This window comes from Sturnira hondurensis, unplaced genomic scaffold (genome assembly GCF_014824575.4).
Source record: "Sturnira hondurensis isolate 20B ecotype Veracruz unplaced genomic scaffold, ASM1482457v3 Scaffold0022136, whole genome shotgun sequence".
Classification (NCBI taxonomy): Eukaryota; Metazoa; Chordata; class Mammalia; order Chiroptera; family Phyllostomidae; genus Sturnira; species Sturnira hondurensis.
In genome coordinates this window covers 9,060,871-9,086,138 of record NW_028094767.1, presented here as the reverse complement: position 1 = coordinate 9,086,138, position 25,268 = coordinate 9,060,871, and the positions used below count along the sequence as shown (strand labels likewise).

At 33.1% G+C, this 25,268-nt stretch overlaps 1 protein-coding gene and 1 non-coding gene across 2 annotated transcripts in view; one reads left to right on the top strand and one right to left on the bottom strand.

The window, feature by feature from the left end:
• Window positions 1-2,238: 2,238 nt before the first annotated feature.
• EYS (EGF-like photoreceptor maintenance factor) overlaps window positions 2,239-25,268 on the bottom strand; it is a 240,792-nt gene continuing 217,762 nt past the window's right edge. Inside the window, exons 8-10 of the mRNA XM_037034345.1 lie at window positions 24,999-25,138; window positions 15,035-15,198; window positions 2,239-2,527 (exon numbers count right to left, since the gene is read on the bottom strand). Of these exons, the coding sequence (XP_036890240.1) occupies window positions 2,239-2,527; window positions 15,035-15,198; window positions 24,999-25,138 (593 nt within the window). The remainder of the gene's footprint in view (window positions 2,528-15,034; window positions 15,199-24,998; window positions 25,139-25,268) is intronic.
• On the top strand, window positions 10,181-10,299 carry LOC118978758 (small nucleolar RNA SNORA61). The gene has a single exon (XR_005064786.1). It is a non-coding gene; the product is annotated as a small nucleolar RNA SNORA61 (small nucleolar RNA).

The following is a 25,268-nucleotide window of genomic DNA, read 5'->3' as shown; positions in this document are numbered from 1 at the left end:
GATTCTCATGAGCGCTAAAGGTTGTGATGCTCTGGGCTAGAGACCCATAGACCACAATTTGATTGTAAAGTAAAAATCCCCCCAAAGATGATGGGGATCAACAATGAGATGATGATACCTCTGAAAGGCATGGAAACACCATACAAATCTTTATAGGAAATATGCAAGCTCACAGATGGAGGTGAAACTAGATTAAGAGGAAAAAAGAGAGCGGTTAGAATAGAAAGCAGGTGGAATGGGAACAAGGGGAAAGAGGTAAAGCAAATGAAAGGAAGAGACACCAGGTGGAAGCAGGGAGACAGAATCAAGTGGAATAATCCAGAAAAAGGTGGAGAAAACTGATGGAGAGGAAGAATCCCGGCAGCGGGAGAGAAAGGGGTCAGGAGAAGAGAGGAAGAGGAGCATCGGTATTAAACTGCACCCAAAATACTTTGCTTTAAGTGTAATTAACGCTGCATCTTTGGGAAAATTCACATTGATAGTTATTTTACATTTTACTGTGTGAAGAGTTGAGAAGTAGGACAGAATACTTTGAAATATGGATACTTTGAAAGACACACACAGAGTTCTTTCCCATTCCAGGGAAACAGACCTCACAGAAAATACCAGCCTTCCTGATAATATAGGCTGGTATATCTTTTTAAAATTGTTCAATGTTATTCAATTATAGTTGTCCCCACTTCCACCCCCATTACTCTCCTTTGCCCAGCCCACTCCCTCTCCCACATTCAATCCTCCCACCCTGTTGTCCTTGTCTGTGGGTTCTTTATACATGTTTAGGATGGTATATTTTATATTGGGGAGTGAGTTGTACCAATTTTCAGTTATAAGCCAAAGGTAGATACTGTATATGTGTATGATTTAACCATATGAAAAGTGTATACATAACACATATTTAATGGTCATATAACATATAACGAAAAAAGTCTTGATATAAAAGTGGTAGATTGCTCACTGATTATATATGAATACATTTATTTAAGCATATGTACATATAGTCCATGAAAACATCAAGTGATTTTTTTCTCTTACAAGTGTTATTAAGAAGAGTTAAATTTAATCTACTCTATTTGTGTATAGCTGATACTTAATGTTATATTTTCACAGAATTAGGAAGGGCATACTATGTTATAAAAACAGGTGTGTGTGTGTATATATATATACATACATATACATACACACACACATATACACGTTTTTTCTAAGGCAATTACACATATTTAAACAATTCTAGCACATTTTGTACTAGTTTATTCTTACTAAAACCACATCGGAAATGTAAAATATCACATACTGGTACCAACTTTTTAGCAAACTTACCAAAATTCATGCACTTAAATATATTTTCATCTTTAAAAAGCTAATCTGGATGGCCATATGTTTATTCCAATGATATCACCATTTCCATTTTCTGAACTTATCTTTTTAAATTGCTTCCAAAACCTTCAGCATATTACTTTAAATATCAAATAGAAAAAAAATAAGTTTCATTTTAAGATGAAAATCCAAATAACTTTTCAAATTGGGTCAGTTCAATAAAATGAAATATCAAACTTGTAAAAATTATTTTACTGAAAATTAGGTGTGATTTAAAAGTGACACAAATAATTTCTTCCTGCATGGCCTCTGTGTTGCTTTCAATAGGCAATTATAATAAAGAAGTTTTGAAGTTATTATGATCACTTCAATGGAAGACCAAGCATAAAATTGCAAGTAACATAAATCTGAATGGTTAATTTCTTATATTTTTATATCGAAAGCTGTTCTATTACTACGTAGACACTGTGAATCTCATTTATGACTTTAAAGAGGAGATAGTATGTTTGTGATTTTGTTTTTTATTTAAATCTTATTAATGCTGAAGTATAAAACTGACCTAGAAAATATGAAAACCAAGTTTTATTTTCAAACAACAAAAAAAAAGGCTCTCAATGTGCTTAGACAGGCAAAGAGGAGGTTGAAGGGCAGTAATAAAGCTGCTTAGGCAAAGTGATTGGGAGGTTACGGCAGCCTGTATTCTTGTCAGACCTCTGACATATACATCATATTCTTAATGGTAGAGCCTGGCCTTATTAGCCTCATTTTCATGAGCCAAGGCTCTCTAGTCAGCAATGTAATTGTCCAAAGAAGCAATTCTATTACTCCAAGTGAAGACATTTTTACTTTGCCAAATGAGAAAGTGAACTATAATGCCAATCATTAGACACATATGTGATGTTAAATATATTATAATTTCTACTAGATAATATGATTTCTCAAGAAATACTTGCCTCTAAATCCAGGGACACAAGTGCCGAAGAAATAGCCACTTAAAATGATACTGGTCACTTCAGTTTTGCAGGGCATAGATTTACGATCTTCAGTTTTTATTTCACAGATTTTTCTTTTATATATTTGCAGACAGCTACAGTTACAGCTGTGCAAATGGACTCCACGGAGGCCATGTGATGATGTACTCTGGTTTCCGAAGCAATCTCCAACATTGAGAACACAGAATCTGTCAATGTAACTGAGAGAACAGCTGCATCTGAAACATGCAAAAACAAAAACCCAATTAGTCTTAAAGTTAACATATGTAAAATATTTCTCTCATACTTACTCAAATACACAGGATGAGAAATATAATAAAGATGGCTGTGGGATTTTAAAAAACTATTCTTTTAAAAAGTGTCCATATTTAGCAAAGTCTAATTTTGCTTATTGTGCAGAATACTGAATGAAAAGAAGTTTTGCTACAGACAGACCTAGATTCAAATACAGGTTCTGCCACTTAATTGCTATTGTAACCTAGAATAGTATGGTATTATTAAACCTGCGGAGGCTACGTGACAGGAGGTATATGCATTTCAGGATTATCGTAAAAATATACAGTACAGTTTTGTAGTGAGTGTGTGACAACTAGTCTTTTTTATTTTTGTAATAAAAGTGTTCTAGATCGCCAAGGCAGCTGCTTCACTGACCTTTATTTTTAATAAACAGATTGCCAGCTGTATAATCAGATAAAGAACCAGGCTGCACAGCCCATGAAGTTCCCCTTTTTAGAAAGCCCCAGTTAACCTAGATAAGCTGACTCTGTGTCACCCGGCTTTTCCCTCAGGCTGTTAAATTTTTCCTCTCTTTTACATTCACGAGAAGAGTGAAGCTGGGAAAACTCAGGCAACCCACCCCACCCTCAACTCCAACAAAGGTGAATCCCAGGTCTGCTCTCTATCTCTTCACCTAAGATGGGATTGATCTTGCCAAGTAGCCCAGCATGCCACGTATTTTCCAGGATTTGAGATGATAACGCTTGTTTTCTCAAAGTCCCCTGGTTGTCCTGAGGTTCGTTTCATAATCATAGTAAAAACCACAAGGGCCAGTCCTGCTGCCACATGGGCTCCAGTGGGGAAAATGTGGGCTCCCCACTAGTAGTATGGGTCCATAGAAGAGCCCCAGGCATTTCTAGCCAACAACATCATTATCCATAGATAGAGAACTGCAGAAAACAAGTTTGAAATACCTAGTCTCATGCCTAAGAAAAGAGTTTTTAATTAATAGTAGGTTCTATTGATAGTATTTATTCATTCACTTCTATGCCCATCCCCTAAATATATATCTACATTTTCTTTTGTTTTTAAAGATTTTCTTATTTATTTTTAAAGACAGGGGAAGGGAGGGAGAAAGAGAGAGAGAGAAACATCACTGTGTGGTTGCCTCTCACATGCTCCAAACTGGGGACCTGGCCCCGCAACCCAAGTATGTGCCTTGACTGGGAAACGAACCTATCTATGACCCTTTGGTTTACAGGCCAGAGTTCAATCCACTAAGCCACACCCAGTATTTGCATTTTCTATGTGATTAGTATTGACCTAAATGAATTGATATTGAGCTAAAAAACCAAAAAACACTTCTGGTTCTGCTTTACTTCAAAAGGTGCGCCCTATACCCTCTCTTGCCCTAACATAATGCTAGTTAGTACATTTTATTACAAATGCTTGAGTATCTCAGCTCTTCAGTGGCCTATAATGTAAGTACTTGGAAGGCAGGAATGATGGTTGTCTTGTTCATACTGAATCCCTGTCACCTCTCATATATGCAAATAAATGCTAGTGCCTAGCATATAGAGAACCCAAGTGAATGTGTTCAATGAATAATGATGAAATAAATAAACGAGGCACTAAAAGACACTTAGAATTTGTGGGGGGAGGGGAAGAGGGAGGTGATAAGTAGTAGAATGTATTAGTAACTGAAGCTGAATTAAATACAAATATTCTGGGAATTCTTAAGAGGAAATGAACCTTAACCTGACATGATGGGATGATGAGGCAGGAGGAATGTTATAATATATTGTTTGTGTATTTTATTATACATAACATTCAAACTTAACTTTTTACTCAATGTAGTTCTTCATCTAAGATAAATGTAGAGCAAAACCAAACATTTTTGGATACTATTTTAGAAAGTTATATTACTTGGAATTTTGAAGTATATCTATCCTTGAATACATGAACACAATCTATAGATTTATTTACTTTTAATTTTTAATCATTGATTTCAATTAATTCTAAGATACTGAGACTTTGCTTTAATAATCACAAATTAATTTCTATAGCAATTCTAATTTAGCTAATATTTTTTAATATTTTATGCATTTCTCTCTATTATAAGATAGACTATTTCATGTAAATGTATTTGAAATAGTTGCAGATTTAAAGGTGATAGCCAGACCAGTTATCAACCAGAGAGTATTTTTCCAGAGTTAGAGAGGCATTGGCTTTTAACCTATGTTTCATTCACTTTGCACACACACATCTTTTCAGCACTTCAGTTATTTATTAAATACATTGAACAAACATTCTTGGGTCTTCTCTGCATTCTAGGCACCACCTCTAGGTAATATGGGTTATGAGTCATTTTAATTTGATTGCACATTATATAACATACATTTATTCCTTTCTACATGGCACCTATATGTTGATAAAGCATATGAAAAACAAAGCATAAGGTAATAAAAATAACCGAAATCACGGTGATAATCTTTGGTCCAAGTAATTTTTAAGTATCCTTTGCCAACTATTCAAAGGGCACTTAAGATAATTATGTAAACATGTCAATGAGTTGAGAAGAGCAATGTCAAATCATTTGCTTGTTACTATTAATGAAAATTAACCTACTCAACCTAAGTCTTTACACTCATAAATTTATGTGATGGTAGGTGTTTGGAGTCAGGTAGAATGTTAAAGTTCTTTTAGTTCAAATCTTTCTTCCTGTGTTTACAAAAAACTTGGCCATGTAATGAAATTTGCCAAAGATCATTGAAATCATTAACGGCAGGCAATAGAGTTAATACTTCCATATATTCAAAGCACTGGCCTTGGAGAGTAAAATTTGGTTCTAATTCTTCTCTAACTTAATTCCTAAATAAGTTTCTCTGTCCTAGTTTTCTCATCTGAAAATTATTAGTACTACATCTATTTCACAGAATAAGATTACATTTATTCATTACTAAGCAGGTAATGGTAACCAGCCAAACAAAATGGGTATGTTTACCTTAAATAAAGTTACAAAATACAGTCTCTTCCCTTCCCTCTCATTTGCTCTTCCCCACCCCCCTCGAAAACAGCAAGGATAGAACCTGGGTGAAGCCTAAACAACTGTTACATGGCATATAATTCTGCCTATTTCATACCACGTTTAAGCATATTTTGTGGAACAATTATTCATAGTGTTCATGTACTTTAAAAGCACTTGGGTTGGAATGGTAAATTACATAGTGTCCTACATATATTACTAAGATAGTTATGTAGCTATGGCCTCAACTATACCAATTTAGTCATAATGCGCGTTGTTACTCCATAAATATAAAAAGAAAATGAAAGCGTTCCTAAATGGACAAGATATCCTGTGTGAGAATCAAAAAAGGCCTATCATTTATTTCTTCCTAAATTAATTTCTAATTTAATGAAAGCTCAATAAACCAGGAAATAATGCAGTGATACAGAAATATATAGTGAAAGAGTAGGATCCTTGTGGATGGTGAGGAATGTCCATTCCAGCCTGTACTTTGAAAAGAGAATTTGCCATATTTACTAATAGATTAATTGTAAGAAGTAGGAGAGGAAATTAATTTAGAATGACTACTTCCTTTTAGGTCTTAGAAGTTTGGGGGTTTAGTACCTTTTATAATGAGAAAGATTTGGTAGAAAAAAATTTTCAGAAGAACTAGGAATCTGCATTTAGCCATAACAAATTTGAGAAACTTATTATGCATATGAATCCATATGTCTATTAGTCAATTGGAAATATAAGTCAGTATCATTATCTGGGTAGTAGGCCAAGAATGGATGGGCAGTTTGCCTATTAACCCACACCCTCAAAATCTTCAGTCAGTGATTCCTTACCATCTCTTAAAGAAAACAAATTACATCAATATTTTCTGTTTATAATATTTATGTTTTTATAGTACTCTATTTACTTCATACAATAGAATTTACAGGCATAGCCTGTCTACACAGGCTATAATATTTCCAAATATTTTGAAAAGTCAAGTTAATGACCTAACTGTAATACAAGAAGATATAAAAAATATTAATTTGTTATTGGATGCATCCATACATAAAAATATAAAAATACATTTTTTGTGGAAATGACTGAACTAGAAGATACATGTATGTGCTTAGCCCTTTGCATTTATACACAGAATTACCATGGATGTAGTACTTATAATAGAGGCTGATGATAAGAGTTAGTTAGAAATTCAAGTAGGATGATATAATTTTCTAATACAGTTGACAAAGCCTAATAAATTTTTGAATAAAACATGCACTTGATTAACATGAAAGTTTCATTTCTAGTTATTCCAATCATTATTACATTTTTGTGAGAATATTTTGTGTCAGTACATTAAATAAAGTTCTTGGCTCAGATATTTATAAAGAGGTTTTATATTTATATTATATTAATGTATGTGGGAAGTTTTTGAATGATACAAAACTTGTAATACTTTTTTTATCACTGAACCAGTGTGTGCATTGAAAGATTTATTACATATATCACCTACCACTCACCTCAGAAGTGCCAGCTGTTTCTGTCAGTTCTACTGATTAGAGCGACAGCAGAAATTTCCAAATTGTCCCCAAGATGAAAGCATAGCCCTTTGAAAGCCATTAATCTACAATAAATTTCTTTAGTTTCCTAAAGCACTCACCACTTCTTACCCTATTATATACCAGTTTGCCAAGCATTTTTCATCATAACTATTAATATTCATGTAAATGATGAGAGTCCAGCACAAATAATGTTCCTGTTTGTTTTTAACAAAACCTTTTATTACAATATCATAAACATGCAACTCTATAACATAACAATGCCACACTCAAGAACAATATATAACGTTTTAGGTGAAATGTTCAAATTAAACCTATAAATTATTATACCCATATTACTACCCCACCACCACACTCAACAGGCCTTACTTCTGCTACACACCGTATATGTGTATATGGATACCCAATGCTAAGATAAATTGCTATGAAGTTGAAAGCAATTCAGTGACAAGTACATCAATTTTGTAAAAAAAATGAGTCAAGAAAATTTTAGAGTTATAGTGATCCGCATACATTGTGGGATAAAATTAGGTTTACAATTGCAAATATATGAAACATAATTTTTGTATTATTATTTATTGATTATTATATTATTTTCCATATGGACAATGATAAATCTACTTTTGTAACATCCTGTATAGTATTAAAAATTTTTAATATAGGCCTGGCTGGTATAGCTCAGTGGACTGAGCGCAGGCCGGCGAACCACAGGATCGTGGTTTGATTCCCAGTCAGGCCACATGCCTGGGTTGCAGGCCAGTTCCCAGCAGGGGACTCACAATAAGCAACCATACATTGATATTTCTGTCCTTCTTTCCTTTCCTTCCTCTCTAAAGACAAATAAATAAAATCTAAAAAAAAAATTTAATATCCTTATAATTTAAAAGACAGTGAATGTATTATTACCTTCATTATTAATTAAATCATTTTGAATTATACTTAAATTTGAAACAAGTGAATGATATAATTGAAAGACAAAAACAAAAATGTATTAGGTGAAAGTCTAAGTTGAAAATATAGTCTCATATTTAAATATTTAAATTTAATTTTTATCATTTGTATTTTTAATAGAAAAATATTCTAGGGATAGAATTAAACATATTCCTTTATTTATTACCTTAAAATTTAATATTATAATCCATATGCCTTATATGTGGTAAATGCCCATTAATATTGTTTGACTATATAATTATCAAGTTTATTTCAAAATTGAGCTATTCTCTGAGAAAGGTCATCTTAAAGGTTCTGAATAAACAGCTTCATGACATTTCAAGTCAAAGAAGATAATTTGAAAAGCAATTCATAAAGGTTAGGCCTATAAAAAGCTATTTAGATAATATCAAGTAAAGTTAAAATCTTGCCCAGGTACACAAAGTCATATAACATGCATAAATTTTTTGTTTGATATATAAATTTGAAATATAAAATCTCATAATGCCTGAAGCTATAATATAGTCAAACCTTCAGTTTATGTGCATAATACATGTACTGGGTCATACCCAAAAGAATAAAAAATGATACATGAGATACAATATTTAATACATTAGCTATATTTCAACTCATACTATAATGTAAGCTAAAAAATAATTTCACAAACTGCTTCTTTTGGCGAGGTTTATTATAATTAATTTTCAGCATGCATATGGATATTATAATATCTACCTTAGAATTGTTTAAATGGATTAAGTAAAGACCTCTGTATCATTTTACTATAAAACTTAAGGAAGCAAGGTTATTTAGGTTTTCCATGACAAAATAAAGAGGAATATCATATATCAGTACATGAAAATGAATAGAATATAAGGATCCAGACACTAAAAAAAAATTCCCTTAATAGTATTAAGACCATCCAAAACCAAAATACATGCATCGTACACACACAGTCCAGTTTCCTTTTGTTTTTTCTCAAAGTAAAATGTAACTCATAACTTTTACCAGGAAGGCACAAAAATTTGTGTGGCACATCCAAAATTTAAAATATAAACAAAGTAAAAAATTCAGCTTCTTAAAAATGTTACTAACATCATGGCAGAAATTATAATGATCTGGAAATTCATAATCATTAGAATTGCTGGTTCAGAAATAATTTAAGAAAACTTCTTTGATCAAAGTATATTCCAGTGACAAATTCACATAAAGCTGTATTTATACAAACCTCCGAACTCTACAGAAATATATTTTGTAACTATATATTTCAGTTTATAATGGAATTTTAGATTTTATACTTTAAAACAGACCTCTTACTTATACATGAAATATAGTGTTTGGGTTATATTTAGCATTACATGGCAAATGCAAAAGCCCATAAAATAAACATTTAATTTAAAAGATTCCAGAAAGTAAGTCATAAAATTCATTGCTATAACACAAACTACTTGCATGTTTAGGAAGTAAAAATAATTGTTGTTTTAGTAATTTAAAAAGATATAGGCTTTCTAAATAAAATGAAATAACCATGAAATATATTCTATGGAAAATATTAATTTACTGATGGTTGGTACATTGCAAAAGGACAGGAGTCAGATCTCATTTCTACATTTTTCAGTTAGAAAATACTCAAATGTCTGATGAATGTGTGAATGAAAATATTTTATTTTGTTTTGATATTTGTAGTAGTTAGCAGGAATTAGTGACTTGAGCATAAATCGGAAGTTTCATAAGTGGATTAGACAACAAAAACCTCACAGTCTAGTGTTGAGAAATTACAATGCCATACTTACCAGGAACTATCCTGTCCTGAGTAAAAAGATGGCTGGGGAACTCTCCCTCAGCCCCTTTAAGGTTATCCAAATTCTTCAGAAATATTTTTGAACATTTAAGGCAAATATGCGGTAGCAGGACTCAAACCTTTGTAAAATACTTCATTTATATTATGTACTTTAAGCTACAATCATAAAAGTGTACTTCAATATGTTTAAGCATTAATTATCAACTGTTAACATTGTTATTACTTTTGTTATTGTTACATTGTCATAACATTGTTATTACTGTTGTTAGTGTCTTTCATTCAGAAGAATTTAATGTTATTACAATACTATCATTGTTTTATCTTATGTTGTACCTTGTTAGTTTAATTTTAAAGGTTCTCCATTCCAATCCTCTGGTTCCCTTTACCATGGGATCGGACACTGGTCTTGGTGGTGGTAAAAGTAGGGAATGTAACACTGAAGCTGGCCTCACAGCACCGTAGCGTGTGGGCTAGCTTCAAACAAGGTTAAAAATAAAAGTTCTCCATTCCAAAATCAGGGATATTTTCCAACATTTCTTTCAGTTACATTTTAATCTTGCTTTTGAATTATAAGTCAAATTGTTTCTCTGGTATCAACTACTACAATATTCCATATATTTTTATTAAATTACGGACAAATATCTCATATCAAGATCCCATATGTATATGTGTTTTCTCAAAGCTCTCCGTTAGTTATTTATTTTGACAGTGGCACCATGTGAGTTTTGTAGTTGCCATACCAGATGGTACATGAATTCCCATCCCATTATTTTTTTATTAAAAAGATAACTTAGTTCTTTATAAATTATTATCTTTTTGTAGTTTTTAGAACACATTGATTCATTTCTAAAATAAAATACACTATTCTGGCATGGTATTCAATGTGGGAATTATGGGAAAAATTGATCTCTTGGCCAGATTAAGGCATAACTAAATGCATGGATTATATTTTAATGTAATCAGAACATTTATTAATTTTCTAGTTTTAATTGAGTTTAATAGAATAATAAAGTTTTTTATAGAGAACCTGAGCATTTTTTGCAAGTTAATTATAAGGTTTTGCATTTCTTTTGCTATTATAGAAGATGATATATAATAATTTCCAGATATTGTGACTGGTGTAGAGAAACAATTTTATATGAGCTACTTTTGCAGGCAAACTTTATGAGGCTCTATTTTAAATATTAATTGAGACAATTTCAAGAGCCATAATGAATTGATAATTTTAACTACAAAAATTCCAGGAATTTCTGAATGTCATAAAAAAGTTACCATAAACAAAGAAATAAACACAAAGTCAGGTATAACAGTTATGTCACAGAGCAAAGGAATGTTATTTTAGTAAACAAAAATATCCTAAAAATCATTTTGAATTAAACAAATATTTATTGACTTCTACTACATGCATCATTTGTGACTGGCATCCTTCCCATAACAAAATATTCTATAGATTCTTTCATGTTGTGGCATATATTAGTAATTCATTCCTTGTCGTTGATGAATAACATTCTACTGTGTGAATATAGTAAATTTTATTTTCCTATTCATCATCAGTTGACAAACATTTGGGTTATTTTAGTTTTTTGACTACTATAAATAAAACTATTAACATGAATATTTTTGTGTGAAGATATATTTTCATTTTTCTTGAGTATATACTAAAAATAGGAGTAGGGGGTTATATAAAGTCCGTGAGTAAATTTTTGAGTAACAGACACTCTTTTTAAAATACCTGAATTTCCCATTTTACATTCCACCCATCTTGTGGGAGGGTTCTAGTTTCTACAAATTCTCACTAATGCCAATATATATTAACCTTTTTTGATCTTTATGTGGATATAAAATTACATCTAATTGTTTTCATCTGCATTTTTGTTTTATTATTAAATGTAATGCTATTTTTTTCTGTTTTAATTTAAATATTTTTATCGGGTTGAGAAAGGTCCATTGTATTCTTCATTTGCTGATTGAAGTTATATAACTGATATAACATGAAAGAGTATTGGGTTCTTGCTAAATGATTTTTCCTCCTGCATCTATTGAAATCATCTTGTTTTCTTTCTTTTTCCTTACATTCCATTGATATAGTATATTATGTGTATCGATTTTAGGTTGTTAAACCAACCTTATATTCCTGTGATATATCCTATATGGTCATGGTATGTAATCCTTTTTATATGTTGGGTTTGTTATGCTATAATTGCATTGAGGGTTTTTATGTTCAGACTAATAAGCTATATTGGTTTGTAGTTTTCTTGTGATGTCTTTGGCTTCATTATTCTTGTAATACTGGCCTCACAGATTAGTTGAGAAATGTCCTCTTCTCATTTATTTTTGGAAGAGTTTGCAAATAATTTTTATTAATTTTTCTGTAAATGTTTGTTAGTATTTGTCAGTAATGTCATTTAGGTATAGACATTTCTTAGTGTAAATATTTATTTATTTGTTTGTTAAATAGTAATTTAATATATTTAGTTGTAATAGATGTATTCAGGTTTTCTATTTTTTTCTTCAGTCCCTTTTAGTCATTTGTATTTTTCTGGAAATGTACCCATTTCTTCATAGATATTTGGAAACACAGTTGTCTCTGATGTTTTCTAATAATCCTTTTGCTTTCTCCAATTTCTATAATAATGTCCCTTCTCATTCCTGATTTTAGAAATTTGATTCATCTCTCTGTTTTTCAAAGTTTTAGTAAGTTCCACTCATTTTATTTTTTTTTCAAAGGACAGACTTTTGGTTTTACAACATTCTTTATTATTTATACTCTAATTTCACACTACAGTGTATGATTTCTTTCGCTTGGCTGGCTTTAGGTGAAATCTCCAATGGGTTGCATGTGTTAAGGTGAAAATTTAGGATATTAATTGAGATCTTCCTTGTTTTTAACACAGGCATTTATAGCTATAATTTTTATTATAAGCACTGTTATAACCTATGTCCCATGAGTTTTGACACGTTGTATCTTCATTTTAATTAACCTCAAATGATTTTGTAATTGTCTTTGCCATTTCTTTTTGATTTATTGGTTTATGTGAATTATGTTAACTTCTACATATTTGTGAATATATCAAATTGCTTTATTGTTTTGGTTTTTAATCAAATTCCTTGTGGTCGAAAAACACACTTTTTATTGTATTGCAGCTTTTTAAACATATGGACTATATTGGAAAATGTTGATGTGCATTTGAGAAAAATGTCAGTCTGATGTTGAATAGTGTTCTATAGTTATCTGTTGTAGTGTAGAGCTTTCTGCTAGTTCTAGGTAGTATATAGCATTGTTCAAATCTTCTATATATTTGTTAATCTTCTGCTGAGGGTTATATACACTATCGGAAGTAGGGTATTGGGGTCTTGAAGTATTATAATTCAACTGGCTATTTTCCCCTTCAGTTATAACATATTTTAAAAATTATTTTATTGTTCAATTACAGTTATCTGCATTTGTCCTCACCTCTCCCCCCACCCCATCCTAAAACATCCCCCTTGCTTTCACCCTCCCCCTTGGTTTTGTCCTTTGCTTTCACCCTCCCTCTTGTTTTTGTCCATGTGTCATTTGTAGTTGTTCCTGAAAACCCTTTCTCCAATGGTCTCCTCCCACCTCCCCTCTGGTTATTGTTAGATCATTCTTAATTTCAATTATTATGGTTATATTTTGCTGGCTTTTTTCCTTTGTTGATTATGTTCCAGTTAAAGGTGAGATCATATGGTATTAATCCCTCATCACCAGACTTATTTAGCTTAGCATAATGCTTTCCAGTTCCATCCATGCTGTCACAAAGGGTAGGAGCTCCTTCTTTCTCTCTTCTGCATAGTATTCCATTGTGTAAATGTACCAGGGTTTTTTGATTCACTTACTTACTGATGGGCACTTAGTTTGCTTGTATCACTTGGCTATTATAAACTGTGTCACTATGAACACAGGTGCATAGGTTCTTTTGGATTGGTGTTTCAGGGTTCTTAGGATATAATCCCAACAGTGGAATTGCTGGGTAAAAAGGCAGATCCATTTTCAGTTTCCTGAGGAAATCCATGCTGTTTTCCACAGGGGCTATACCAGTCTGCATTCCCACCAACAATACACTGGGTTTCCCTTTTCTCTGAATCCTCCCCAACACTTGTTTGTTGATTTGTTCATGATGGTCATTCTGACCATTGTGAGATGGTATCTCATTGTAGTTTTAATCTGCATCTCTCTGATGGCTATTGATGCTGAGCATCTTTCATGTCTCTGGATCCTCTGTATGTCCTTCTTGGAGAAGTGTCTGTTCAAGTCCTTTGCCCACTTTTTAGTTGGGCTATTTGTCTTCCTGGTATGGAGTTCTGTGAGTTATGGGAAAACATATTTCCCAGTGATACCTTGGATGAGCAATTATAATATTTTTTGGTTCATGTATTTCGGGTCTCTGGTGTTTGGCACATATGTTTATAATTGTCACATCTTCTTATGGATTGGCTCTTTTCTCATTATAAAATGAAGTCTCTTTTGCCTAGTAACCATTTTTTCTTTTAAAGTCTATTTTGTTTGATATTAATATAGATAGTCCAGCTCTCTACAGTTATTTGGAAGATACATATATCTTTTCTCAATCTTTTACTCTTAACCTAATTATACATTTAAATGTAGAAGGTATCTCCTGTAGATGATTTATACTTGGCTATACTCAGCAATTATGTGGGCTGAAAATCTCTTTTATTGAATATTTGATCTATTTAATTTTAATGTTATTATTAGTGTAGTTGAGTCTATGTATATTTTTTGTTTTCCTTATGACTCGTGTCTTTTTCATACCTATAATAGTCTAATAATGCATTCTTTTATATTACTTAAATATTTCTAGAGCAAAATTTTAATACCTGTAATGTTATTTTTACCAGATTAGATAAGTTATTTTCTTAATAGTTGCTCTGGGGATTACTATATACATCTTAATATATGAGGCTCTACCACTATTTATTTACCACAAATACTAACATAAGTTTAGGATTATACAGAAAACTGATTTCCCAATAAGTCTATGCCTTTTCCAACTATATTTTGCTCATATTATTACACATGATATAACATACTTTATAACTATATCAGTGTATGTTTCACATAAAAATCCTAATATACTGAGCAGATTATTAAATATTATAAAATAATTCAATTATAGCTTCTCAGTACAGTTAACTTTTTCATAAATAAGAGGTACCCTTTGCTGAAACAGTGCATAAATACCTGGATATATTAAATTCATCATGAACAGCTTCAGGTTGACACCCACTTTCTGGATAGTCGGTTGTATTTTCCTGATTCATTTTTCTGGGCCTTTTGTGAATACACAGACAAAAATATTCTTGACTATCTTCCTCAGTCAAACAGCTGCATCCATTTGCACGCATCTATAAAAACAAGAAATGAGAATACTTTATATCTTCATCATACACTATAATATTACAATTATTTCAAATTTTGAATTTTATGTTTTCTATTATCTATTAAGTTATTGCATTTCTTCAGTAAAGGTGAAATAAATTTAGTTTTGATTTATGTCAAGTTTATAAATCAAATAAAAATACAGTCATGTCTCATTCATGGCACTCAAATTATGAAAGAAATATGTAAATTGTACAAGGCTAACTGAATAACCATTGTACAAGTGTTTTAAAAATATTTAAAATTTTTTTGTTAATAGTGTTTTTTTTTTAAGATTTTAATTTATTTATCTTTAGAGGGGAAGGGAAGGAGAGAGGGAGAGAAACATCAATGTATGGTTGCCTCTTGTGCATCCCCTGCTGGGAGCTGGCCTGCAACCCAGGCATGTGCCCTGACTGGGAATCAAACCACGATCCTTTGGTTTTCAGGCCCATGCTCAATCCACTGAGCCAGGGCTAATCGCGCTTTTATAGGTACTGCTTATATGTTAACTGGTATGGTGGAAATAACATTATATTCAGGCCCAGATCCACGGAAAATCTGTATCCTGTATCACTAAACAGTTTTTACTTCTTCAGAGAGTTATTAGAACTCACCTGGAAATTGAATATAACATTTTACTGAATCCTAGATTAAAAAGTAATTAAATAAAGATTTTAACACATTTATTTTATATTTGCATGAAAGTCATAATTTTATCTTTTTAAAATAAAAAATAATTATATTTTAAAATACATTGTTTTTACTATTCTGCAAGTCTTCCACAGTTATGTCTAATGGATTTACCGACAGAATTAATTTTTTGTCACCAGAGAGGTGCACCTCAGCTTAAATCCAGGCATATCTTTTCCTAGCTCTCAGAAATGAATTCAAAACATCTGTAGAACTTTGATAACTCATTTTTTTCTTTCTGATACTTTCACATTTCCTTTGGGTTTTCGATTATTTATACCCAAAATTTACCATCAGTGACAACAGTGATTAGAAATTTGGTTTCATGTTCTGATCCTTTGATGATAGATGAATGATTTATAGAGATCTAGTTAGCCTCCGTTGGGTAAAAGTTAACTGAGAATTTGTTTTTCTACTTTTCTGTTTGGTGGTCAAGTCAATGAAGAATTTGAAATCTGTTAGAAATTAGAGCAGTTCTTTCACATGGGCAGATGAGTTCTTTTTTCAAATGTTATTCACCCTTAACCCATGGCTAAAATATTATCATTAAATCTATAAGCTTTCTGTATGTTTGTTTGTATGTCTTTGTGTTTGTAGCTCAGAAAATTCTTCACCCCTCAGTGTTTAAGTATGTTATCATTTCTTACCTATAAAGGTATTCATTGTAAAGTTTCTTAAATTAAAAAAGCAATGCTATAATTGGCTTAGTAAGTAAGTATGTTCATAGGAAGCAACAAATATCTATATTTTATGATACCGTTTTACTATTTTCTCTCCCTATACATATGTAAATACATATAAATACATATTGTTATATTTGTTTTATGAAATTTGTGAATGTATCATACTATATCTCCAATTATTTGGAGATATAGTATGTATTTTTTTAAAACAGAATACTCTATTATACTACTTCAGTGAAATTATCAAATTTAGGAAATTAATTTTGATCTAATACTGTATTTCATAACCTATATACACTTTAACAAAATGTTCCAATTATTCAAAAATGCTATATTAAAAAATCCAATATATACACTCTGCACCTTTAACATAACTAGAAAATAAAAAACACCAAAACTGCAAGTTAATCATGAGATGATATGTAGAAACCTGGATTCTTAGCAAAATATTAGAATAAAATTGCACCAGGCAAACCAAGCTAAAAAGTCTGAAAGGACTATTCAAGGTTATTGCAATAGAGATGAAACCAGTACTGCTGAAACAAAGACAGGAGGGTTTATAAGTGCTGTCACGAGCTAGTAAAAAATTTCTGCACAAAGTTGTGGGAGAGATTGATCAATAAGATTGAATTATTCCTGAGTTTGCAAAAATTGTGCTCTGAGAACAGGCCTTATGTGTTTGCTAATTGGCACCCCTGTCATGGGGTGGGACTGAGAGCCAGAGGCGCTATCTCCCTCAGTATCTACATTTCAAAGAGGTGGTTCACAGGTCCCTGAGTTTAAACCTGCCAAGAATCTCAGAGAAGATTTCCATACATTTCAAAAAGGCAGAGAAAGAATCTACAATTGAATGTTTTCTATAGTAAATTCTCTAGAAAAAGGAGGTTGGGGTTTAGAGTGGAACAGAAATTTATCCAAAGTTTAGTCATGGCCAGGGAAACATTAAGAATATCTCTTTCACATTCTTAGCTAAATAAAAATAGAGTTATGTACCACTCAATGGCAGAAATATGTTCTGAGAAATGCATCACTGGGCTATTTCCTAGCTGTGAAAACATCATAGAGGGCCGTTACACAAACCTAGATGATGTAGCTTACTACTAACCTAGGCTATAGGGAAAGAAAATTAATTTTCTTTGTACCCTTTTGGGTTCTTGGCTGAGACATCCCTGACACAAAAGACAATTAACAGGAGAAAATCAAACAGAAGTTTAATAACATATATACATTCTATATACATGGGAGAAACCCAGGAAAACTGTATAACTCACCAACATGGCTAGACCCACCACCTTAAATGCCATTTTTAGTTTGAAGACAAAAGAAGATATTGGGATGGGTGGAGTCAATTAGAAGGTTACCAGGAAAAGTACAATAAACAAGGGAAGGTTGTTATACAGATTTATGTCTTTGTCCTTTGCATCCATAAGAGTTTCTAGATATAAGGTCAACCCTACTTCCTCAGGTCTCCAGGGAGAAACAAATGGAGATTTCCCTTACAAATGTAAATGTCCTTTACAAAGGGTCACTTCCACTTGATTTTCAGGGCTTTTCCCATGTCTGCTATTTCCTTCAGTTAATGAGTCTAAAACAATCCTTATGACAAAGAGACATATTTAAGTATGACAAATTCTGTCTTCCTACAGTTCCTAAGTTACAAATATGTACAGCGGATGGCAGTACTAAATGCATTAGGTAGTTGTAATGCAAGGGTAAGTGTGTTTGTGTGTTTCACTAAGACTACAATGGGTAAGGCCACTAGGTGATAGAAACTCTTCAGCTCTATTAACCTTAATGGGGCTGCCATCCATCCTTATAGGGGTCATGACTGACTGTATGTCGAGATGAATTGATACAGGGTACAGCCAAGGGGGGGGGGCAGAAAAGATTTGGAATGGTGTCCAGAACTCAAAGTGTACAGGAATATTGGAGGAAATATTAAGATGTCCTCACCACCACCACCCCGCCAGGTGTCGGTTGGGGGAAGGGATGAATGGAGCAGGGCCATTGAGAGCTGTTTTGCATAGCAACAGTCTTGCAGCTAACCTCTGGAATGGTCATTTAACATATCTATAACCTTTAACTGGTTTCATAGATATGTTACATAGCTGTGGCCAAGTTTGGGCCAGGGAGAAGTGAGTGGCTGCTACCCAGGCTGGAATTGGGGGCTGCTTCTCAGAGAGAGTGCCTGCGAGAGAGGTATGTGGCTTTAGCAGAGTGAGGTACCCCCTCTTGGCCAGGTGAGGGGGAGAGCCACGCTGTTTTGGAAAGATGTAGACCCCTGTAGCCATTAGGAGGGAGAGCCATGCGGTTTCAGCAGAGTGCAGACCCCCTCTTGGCCAGGTGAAAGGGAAAACCATGCAGCTTTGCCAGAATGGAGATCCCTGCGCCCAGGTGAAGAAGAAAGACGCGCGCTTTTGATGGAGTGCTGCTTTGGTAGAAGAGGCCCATGCGGCTTTGGGGTGCTCCCTTTGGCCAAGTGGCCTGGAAAGCAGGAGAGACTTTGACTGGAACTTGGTACAAAGAACTCTTGCCAGTGGAAGGTGCCGCATGACTTTGGATTAATTGGAGATCCTGCCTAGACAGACGACACAGCCCACAGTGCCAGCGACCTGAAAAAACGGACGTGTGCTCTTTTCCTGATTTAAGGGTACCCGGAGTTGGGACAGTGGGAGAAGGGAGTGCTGTGTTTGGGTGTGTGTAGGTGTATACCCTTAAAGACTTTAATATTTTAAGGAAGGCATTAGGCCTGAATAGCATTAAATAAACATTTTGTTTCCTTTTCACAAATCTCTGGCATTGAGAGATGTCTTTCCAATTGGCGGCGGACAGAAGAGCCCAATAGATATTAGTATACCGTCCTTGGGAGGGGCCTCTGTTTTCTGAAGTAGTTTTTGGCATCCCTTGGTGGGCCAAGTATTGCACCCCCCTCGGGCCCTTTGTTCGGTAACAGAATCAAAGTTCAAATTTATACTTGCTTGGAACTACCCAAAAGTACTGAAATAGGTAAAACTTGGTAGAGGTCTTTCCCATTCTAACTTCTAGTGTCCCTTTGTCTTTTTTGTGTTATATCAAAAACATCTTCCATCCCTAGTAACTGAAGACAGGGCACTTATGACAGGAGAAAAATTCTGAGTTATCCTAAACTAAATTATAGTACTCCAGAGAATAAGAGAAAGAGACCAAAGTAATTAGCTAGTTAACATCAATGGACAACTGTGAAAGAGTTCACATTCCTGAAAGTATGTTGGAGCTCAACCGACTTACAAGCAGTTATCTGACAAGAAGTAGCCAACCACCAGACAGAGATGCACCCTGCTTATACATGAACTTTCCAAACTGTTCTCCATAACCAGTCAAAAGTAAAACATATTTCTTCTATGTACCTAAAACTGCCTGCACTTTACATTTTCCTACTCCCTTATCTATAACCAATGTAAGTTCTTTCAACACAACTTTACATCTTTCTTCCTCAAAACATAACATAAGAGAACTGTCAACTCCAGGTCACTGGATATGTTGTCTCCCCCATTAACCCCGTTGCTGGTTGTTCAAACTGTATGCCCCAGCACCTGGTCTCTTTACTTGCTGCCATATGGCTCAATACACACATTCTTTTACAAAAGCTTTCAAGAATAAATTTTTAATTTGTTTTGTTTAACAAGAGAAATGAAAGTATACCTTTGAATGTTCAGTCTTTGATGATGAAAACTGAAATAAACCTAACTTCCTTTCTTATATTAAAAAATACTGAGAAACAGCAAAAAAAAAATAACTTACTCTTTGCTACATGAAATACTTGATCCTAAAAGTAAACTGAGAACTAACTAAAATAAATTATTTACCAAGCCTAGCAACTTACTCATCAAACTCACTTTAAGATTATCATCACATTGTGTCCACTAGAGCAAAGCTTTATTTACAAATTCTTATCAGTCCTTAGCAGTAATCCCCACCTCCTGCCAACCAGGGCTCTAATTATCCTCCCATAACTCCTCCCTTCTGAGACATTAGTAAGATTCTGTTAAGGTGTTGTTTTCCTTTATTGCATTAATCTATGAGGATTATCTTCTTGATCAATGGAATGTCTAGTAGTCTTTTGGAGGGTCAACCATGAATCAACACACATTTATGTAAAGATCCAGTTAAGGTGCCCTTTACTACCAAACCTGAGGACCTCAGACTGTAAACAATGCCCCACTATGAGACCATTAAATATGCTTCTTTCCAACTATGACCATGATATATGTATAGTATCAGGTCTGAACTCCAGTGTCTTTTCATCAAATCCCCAATTGCTAAGTTCAGTTAGTTTTTTAAGAATAAGAAAATAATTTAAGAAGTATTTGGTTATGTGAGCTAGTTGAATCTACAGAGACAAGAAATCTCTGTAGACTTCACTTCTTCTGGTGATCTTATAAGAGGAGGTCTGCTAGGATGGGGCAAGCACAAGTCTTAAAACTCATCATTCAGCTGACCTAAGTAAACAGTGAGTTCAGACGGTGACATCAGCCTGCATTTCTTGGACAAATTTTTTCCTGAGTCATCTTTTCAAAATCTAGTGCACACTTTTGCCAGGCCCCTAGTTGATACTGATTGCTCTTTGAAACAAGACATGACATTACACAAGCACCTGTAAAAGTTTTCATGCAGTCCTCCCAGCCTCACAGGCTTTGACATCACTCATTCCTTCCTTCATGTTGTAAGTCATGTACATATTTCTGTAATTGCTATGATTTCTCAAAGGACAATATAAAATTGCAGTGAGTACTCTGGGGAAGTTTTAACAAGACACAGGATTGTTTGTTTAACAGGTATATTAAAACAGAAAAAGAAAAACTCTCATGAAGACAGTCTGTCTGTGTGTCTAATATTGTTTATTGTACAAGAATCCCTCTTTCATTTTCATACTTCTAGGGTTAATAAGCACTAGATTTGTAATTATGTGGCTCTACTTAATTGTCAATTTGTGAGTTATTGTTTAGCTTCTTCATGTTAATAACTTGTTTTTTCTGGGCGGGTGGATGTGTTTGTAAAAATAAGATTTTCTGCAGTTAAGACTTTCCTATACTTTGCAGTAAGGAGATAATTAACTTTCAACTTTCATGATTTCACATCTGCTTAGAACTAAGTCCCTCTCATTTCTTCATTTTTTTTCAACATTTTTTTTTGTTTGGGAAAGTATAGAAGTTAATGATATTTTCTCTATCATTACGTGTATAATGTAGGACTACTGTTTGGGAAGCCAAAATACAAGAAAAAGGAAAATGATTGTGCTTTATTCCTGTTTTTATTTTTCTGAAAATTGAGCAAAGCAGAAAATGTGAATGGGTAATGTAATTAGTCTTCTAGCTAAAAAGAAAATTAGGTCTCTAGATTTTTGACATACACTTAAAAGACTTAATTTTTTAAAAAATATTTGAACATAAGCATTTACTTGTATTAAAAAGAGCTCATGTAATTTCCCAATTTAAAAAATTACTCTTTATGCAAATAAAAATTATTAAATTTAACCTTGAAAGAACTATTCTATTATAGTTTTTCAGGTGGTTAATAGTTTTAAAAATATGAAGTATAATAATTGACATTTTAATAATTGATATAATTTAAAAGGTTTTAATCTTGTGAATTTATTGATTCAATTAAACTGATGAATTAGGATGTTTTATTGATGATACTGTTACAGAACAGGGCCAAGAATGTGTATGATATACTATTACTGAAAGGAACCCCCCCCCACTAGATTTGCTATGCCTGCCACCAGAGGAAAGATGTTTCCGAATGCCAGAGATTTGTGAAAAGGAAAGGAAATATTTATTTAAAGCTATTCAGACTTAAAGTAGCGACCTAATGTCTTCATTAAAATATTAAAGTCCTTTAGTATACCCACAGATGCACACAATCCTTCCTTCTCCCTCTGACCTAGTCTGGGGTACGGTATCTCAGGAAAAGAAGTAGAAGCCCCTGATTCAGGCTCCCTGGCACCATCAGCTGTGTCACTGCCAGGATCTCCAGTTAATCCAAAGTCCTGGCACCTTCTATGGCCCACCAGCAAGAGTCATTTCACCCTTTTTCTTCCAGGCAAAGTCTCCCCTGCTTCCTAAGCCACATGGCAAAAGGGAGCACCCCAAAGCCACCTGGTCCCCACTCTACCAAAGCCACGTGGTTCTCCCTTCACATGGCTGCCAAGTCTGGGTTTAAATCCCTGTACCAATCTTCCTCTGTACCCCCATTTCTGACTCCTCCTACAATCAGTTACACCTGCCAGCATTCTTGTATTATTCCGAGTTTACTGGGCTGCCATCGTGAGTCTGGGCAGGTGTGGCCCCATGTCATGGAGCCAATCTTCTCCAAGCTCTCACACAGGCTCTGTAACCAGGGGGAGCTGCTCCTAGTTATACCTTGGGTGGAAGTCGCTTTCATCCCCCTGGCTCAAAGCATGGCCACAGCTATTTAACATATCTATGAAACCAGTTAAAGGTTACGGATATGTTAAATGACTGCATCAGAGGTGAACTGCAAAGCTGTTGTACAAAACAGCTCTGCATGTTCCTGCTCCATGTGTCCCTTCCCCTAACTCACACCTGTGGGGGGGAGGAGTGAGGACATCCTATATATCTTTCTAATATTTCCTGGACACCTTGGATTCAGGACCCCATTCCAAATCCCTATTTGGGAACCCCCTCTTGGCTCTACCCTATTACAATACTACAAATCATAAGGACTTAACGTGATGCTATACATTTCAATTTCCAAATCTTTGGTTGATATTAAGACCTGCACTGATATTAAAATGAATTAGTAAATTTTCTTTTAACAACTGAACAGTTTTTAAGAAACATATACAAATATTAATATATAAATATAGTTTAAAATTACCTCTATTTCTTACAGAAAAAAATTGAGGCATGCAAATAGAATTAATTGATGTACAGTATAGACAACAGTACATTTACAGTTGTATGTAAAACAAAATTCATTTTTAAATAAAATATAAAACTTATATTTTTACTTAATAATTATTATATTATTTTCCATACAAACAATATAAACCTACTTTGGCCCATACCTGTATATTTATGTTTGTATTGATATATGCATATTTATGATTACTTTGCTTAACATAAAAGGTGTAAAAGTTATATAAAATGGGGGATTATGAAAATATAAAATAGCTAAAAGAGTATTAGATTTCTGTCTTTGTGTTTTCATGAGTATAAAAAAAATCAATGCTATTTTCCTTAAGGTTGGTAATTATTTTAAAAGAATACATAGGTATACTGATATGTATACAAGATAAAATTTGCTCACTTGTGCTGTATCAGAAAATATACAGTTACTTAATTGGTAATTTTAATATAATATATAATGTTCTTTAATATGTTAATAAAATTAAGTATATCTATCCTAAAGGTAAAATTTTTAGTCATCCACGTGCATAGTGTTTTATGTGTCATTGGCTACATGCATATATGTCAAAGTATATTAAGCTTAATACATGTGTTTATAAATTTTAAAAAGTAGTGAAAGATGTATTTCAGGGCATATTGGAAATTAAAAGTTCTGAGGAATTTGAAATCTGCCTATATTTGTAATTCCTCTTAACTTGGTTGTTTTTAAAGTCAACAGCATTTTTTAATAAAACTGGCTTAATGTTAATGAATTTATTTATAATGAATCTTTATTCATAACGACTCATAATGCATCCTTATTAAAAATTTTGCATGAATGACATGCCCAACATAAAATTAAAATATGCTTTGGTTTCTATAAATTAACCAAAGGAGGTTGTGTTCAGAGAAAAGAGAAATTACAAATATTCTGTTAACTCTCTAAACTACTTGAGAAAATCCTGAATAATTTTGACAAACTATTCATTATTTATTTAAAATAAATATTCTAAAGTTTTTGTTTCTTATATTTATTTGTTTAAATTATTTCCCTAATGTGTGCAAGATGAAGGTCAGATGGGAAAAAAAAGACCACTCCGTATTCTTGCACTAGGCCTGATGACTGTTAGTGGTAAAATTGCACAGTATTAGAAATCTTCCAGAGATTTAAATATATCCAAAAAGACAATGGTAGTTTTTATAACCTATAAACAAAAAGGTGGCACAATCACAGCTGTGTCTTAGAGGCTTTATTTAGTTAGCAAATTATTATCTGAATAGGACACAAAAAGATTAGAAAAAAGATAATTGTTAATACTCTTCATTACTTTTCTAAATTACAAATCTAACAAATAAAAAAGATTTCCCAGCAGTTTGTTAAAAATTTCCTTATGAAGTTCTATTTAAATGATATATATGTTTAACCTTAAATTTGTAAACTTAACATTTCTAACATTTTTTCAAATTAGACAATTATGAGTTAAATAGGAATATGAAAAACTAGAACATATATTTACATACCTCCATTGGCTCTTCACATTGAAACAAACATAGGTATTCAAGGCCTTCAGATCTGTTCACGTAGACTGCATCATCAGTACAATGTTCAGCATGGAAGGAGTAAGCACCAATAGTCGCTTCACATTTTTCACCTTCAAATACTTTCAAAGAGATTAAAAATAACTTCTCATAAGATTGAACTCACATAGAATTACTAAAGACAGTTGTCAAATTACCTGATAAGATTATTTTGACAACACCTATCACAAAATTAGGATCTACATCTACAGC